Source organism: Lolium rigidum, chromosome 1 (genome assembly GCF_022539505.1).
Source record: "Lolium rigidum isolate FL_2022 chromosome 1, APGP_CSIRO_Lrig_0.1, whole genome shotgun sequence".
NCBI lineage: Eukaryota > Viridiplantae > Streptophyta > Magnoliopsida > Poales > Poaceae > Lolium > Lolium rigidum.
This window is the reverse complement of record NC_061508.1, coordinates 187580467-187584384: the sequence shown is the minus strand read 5'-3', so window position 1 is coordinate 187584384 and position 3918 is coordinate 187580467. Positions and strand designations below refer to the sequence as shown.

The window sequence follows — 3918 nt, the reverse complement described above, 5'->3', positions numbered from 1 at the left end:
CCCAGCTCTGTGTGGTTTAGTGCTTTCAGCATGAACTGTTAGGCTGGGTCTAACTAAGTGTTGTGGGCCTTTTCACATGTGTGTACTTTTGCTAGTCCAAGGGTACAAGACGCTTTTTCCAGACACCTAAAAAGAATGATCTTTCTAGACCAAGAAGCGTCAAATTGCATAACTCTCCAACTGAGTTGTTTTTCTTCTATGGCTTTTGCTATAGAAATTTCTGAAACCTTGAACTGGTGAGTCAAAGAAACAACAATGTAAAGCAATTATGGAAACAAACTCGCTCATATGCTCTCTGATTCACTGAACCGGAGCTTAAATTCTTCCAAATGCACAGACGGCATGTGGAAACCGCACAAAATCTGACAAGAAAATGACGACACACATTTGTAAACTAAAACGAAACCCCTCTTACTCCCTCTTCCTCCCGGCTGGCGAAAATTGCAGACACTGCCCCTATTTACACACATCAAGAGGTCGATTTTTCGCTCTTTCGCCAGGCAGAAGAAGCGCAGGGGGACAGAGGCCTGATAGGCAGGCAGTAACATGTAAAACTGGTAAAGTTCTTCTCAGCCATCTTCAAAGAATGGTCTTCTTCTCTACTGCACCGCCGCCATTGAGGACGACGAGGAGGGGTCGGACCATGCCAGCGGAGGTGATGGAGGCTGCTTGCGTGCGTGCGCTGCCTCCAGCTCAGAGGTGAGCATGTCGAACATGACCTGCACGTCCTGGTATCCGCAGGTCTGCACGTCCTCGTGGAGCTTCAAGATGCCACCGTTGCCTGCATTACAATGTGCAGGTTCAGTTTCAGATAAGCATTTCACACGTTTGAATTTTGTTAGACAGTTTCAGATGCGTTCTTTTAAACAATCAACTGTAACATATGGTTTGAAGGTATTGGCCTAACAGAAGAAGAAAATCTAATCAGTGTTGCAATAGAAAAGATGGAAGCTGTGAATACTACAGAAGTATTTAGGAGAAAAACTATTGCTTTCTAGGCTAAAATAGCAACAGGAGCTTCTGCAACATTCCAAACTGATGAGAAGGCACCACAAGTTACTCCAATCCATCCAAATGGACGGTCAGAGACAAAAAGAAGGGCTCTCCCATAAGATGCAAAAGGCCAACTGGTCCAACGGCAAATCCGTACAATGTACTATATATGAAAGATTGGTGGAGCGGTCATGTGATATTTTTGCAAAAGAAAGCGTTGGGCGGTTAACTTCTCCGTTTTAACTTTTAAGTGTATTGAAGCCATTGCCATGCGTACTTCATGACACCACGCGCTACTATTGAAATAGAGATCGTCTCCTAGTAAATGGTAGTACTCCTACAACTGACGCTCCTACGGAACGAGATCCAGGGGACTGAATTTACTGCACTTAATTCCATAGCCCCTACCTAGTACAAGCACCATCCCCTGTTCTGTGGTCTACAGAAGACCTATACTTACTTTGGGGAATTGTTTACTTTTCTTTCCTGTGAAAACAGAAGACCTGGCTTTTCCTGCCTCGACATCACACAAGGTCACATCATATACTCAGGAAAGGAAAGGTGAATGCAGAATGCCAGGCAAACTAATTGCCATGTTATTTCTATCTTGTGGCAGATCTGGATTTTTGATCTGAACTTTGTGCCCGCAGGTTTAACCAAAATTAATTTCTGTGCAATGTTCTGCTTGGATATTTCTTGTTTATTTTTCTTTGTATTGTTTCAGATGAACATGGAAGAACACTTAAACAAATACAGTACTGCTAAAGAGAGAATATAGTACTGTATTACTAAGAGAGAAAGGGCAACAAAGGGCAGGGAAACAAATCTCCTTCCCTTTTGTTTTTGCCCACAACATGAACCATTTCTGTAAAATTTCATTCCGTTATTGCTCGACAATGAAATTTAGCTCCAAACGATGAACGAGGGGATGACTTTGGAACAAAGTAAACTGTAAAATATCTAGTTAAACAAGCATCCAGACGTCTCATAACACAGGACCAGTGACACACGTTTCATATGTTCAGACTTTCAAGAACAGGAAACAGAAAAGAAGAGGAAATCTTAACCATCTAGCGCACATCCTAAACTAGAATCCGGAAACAAACTGGATCGGAGTACTCGACACACGATTGCATCGACGTTGGTAACCAGTCAGTCCGCGAGCAAAGAAGGCGATTCAGTTAGAGAGGAGCTGGGGAGAATGAGACTGACCAGTCTTGCGGGCGCCGAGGATGCGGCCGGAGAGCGCGGCCCACGCACGGCGCGCCCGGAACACGACCTTCTTCCGCCACACCGCCATGAGTGAGTGGAGTGTCAAGTTCTTGCAGCGGCTGATGCAGTGGCAATTCCGTCGGCTCCGTGGGTGGGCTGGCTGCTCTTCTCTGCTCTGCTCTGTGCGCGTCACGCTGGGGCGGCTTTTATCCCCCTCCGCCTCCGTCTCTATCTTTTTTTTTCGTTTCTTCCCCTGCTGATTTGCGTGTTTAGCTACGGGCACGCCGAGTTTTCGGGTACACGCAGTTGGTGCTTGCGTCGCAGATCTGCTTTGCGCGGCACATATTAATTTCTTTGATTTGATATATATGAGCATAAATACTCAGTCCAAATGAAAAGATACACTCCTAGCATACAATAGTCAGATAGTAATATCTTGAAGGTACACTATTGTCTCCTAGCATACGATAGTCAGATAGTATATCTTGAAGGTACACTATTGTCTCCTTTTTAATCTTTTTCTCTACTAACTTGGCAAGAAATTATATCGTGATAACTTAGGAAACTAATAACTTCACATCATCGCAATGCTCTAAAATTAGTATTTCCTGTTATAGCAGATTGCTTGAATTTACCAAATTCCACTAATTAGTTTTGGCCTAAGGATAACTAACAATTATTGGTATCCACGTGTTCCTCTACTCCCTCCGTTCAAATTAATTAACATAGATTTGTCTAAATTCACATATATTGAAAAGATATACTCCTACTATACGATAAAGTTCATGCTATTTTCATAAGGTTCTTCTTTCTTATTCTTAAGCAGACCCTCGAGTATGTCTTGAAGGTACACAATTTTCTCATTTTCTTCTTTTCTCCAATAACTTGGCTAGAAATTATATCGTGATAACTCTATTAACTTCACATCATTGCAATGCTCCAAAATTAGTAGTATTTCCTGTTATAGCAGATTGCATTGAGTTGCACTGATTTGTTTTGGCCTAAGGATAAGTAACAATTAGTTTTCTTTTGAAGCATAGGTAACAATTGGTGATATCTAATATTACTACTCATTAATTTCGAGGATAAAGGGCTACTCCTCACCATATTACTACTCATTAATAATGCATTGAATATTAGGGATACAGTATTAAATTATTGCAATTAAAGTGTGATCACCATATGATCAAGCCTTTCAGTATCGGGGTACTAGTAGTATATCCTTTTATCAGCAATATCTCATCGTATAACCGTACCGTAGTATCACGATACTATGATATTTTATTAAAATATATCTCAAATACATTTAAATTTAATTATTAATTTGAATCTTCAGGTTCTATGTCTTTCATGAGGCTAATCATGTAAACGTTGCATTTCTATATTAGATATAAACCAACATCTAATGCATGATACAAGCATAACAAAATATGAAGGCACAAAACAGAAAACCAGAGTCATATATTTCAAAGCTAGTACTCCTTCTCCGATTCGAATAAATGGACTCAACTTTATCTAGATATGCATGTATCTAGAACTGAAACACCTATAGATATATTCGTATCTAGATAAAATTGAGTCAACTAATTTGAACCAGACGTAGAAAAGAGCTATACAAATGAGCTAGTTGACTCTTTTGGTTCACCTACAAGCACCTTTTTTTTACCCTCCTCCCGCAAACTAATGGAAGCTATGTTATTTAAATAATCAATT

General features: G+C 40.6%; 1 protein-coding gene across 1 annotated transcript; it reads right to left on the bottom strand.

Moving 5' to 3' along the window:
• Nucleotides 1-258: 258 nt before the first annotated feature.
• Nucleotides 259-2365, bottom strand: LOC124682837. The gene is made up of 2 exons (XM_047217446.1): nt 2206-2365; nt 259-781 (listed from the first exon to the last, which is right to left on the bottom strand). Exons 1-2 carry the CDS (start codon nt 2291-2293, stop codon nt 600-602), a joined length of 270 nt encoding a protein of 89 aa, XP_047073402.1. The 5' UTR covers nt 2294-2365; the 3' UTR covers nt 259-599.
• Between the last annotated feature and the right edge of the window lie 1553 nt (nt 2366-3918).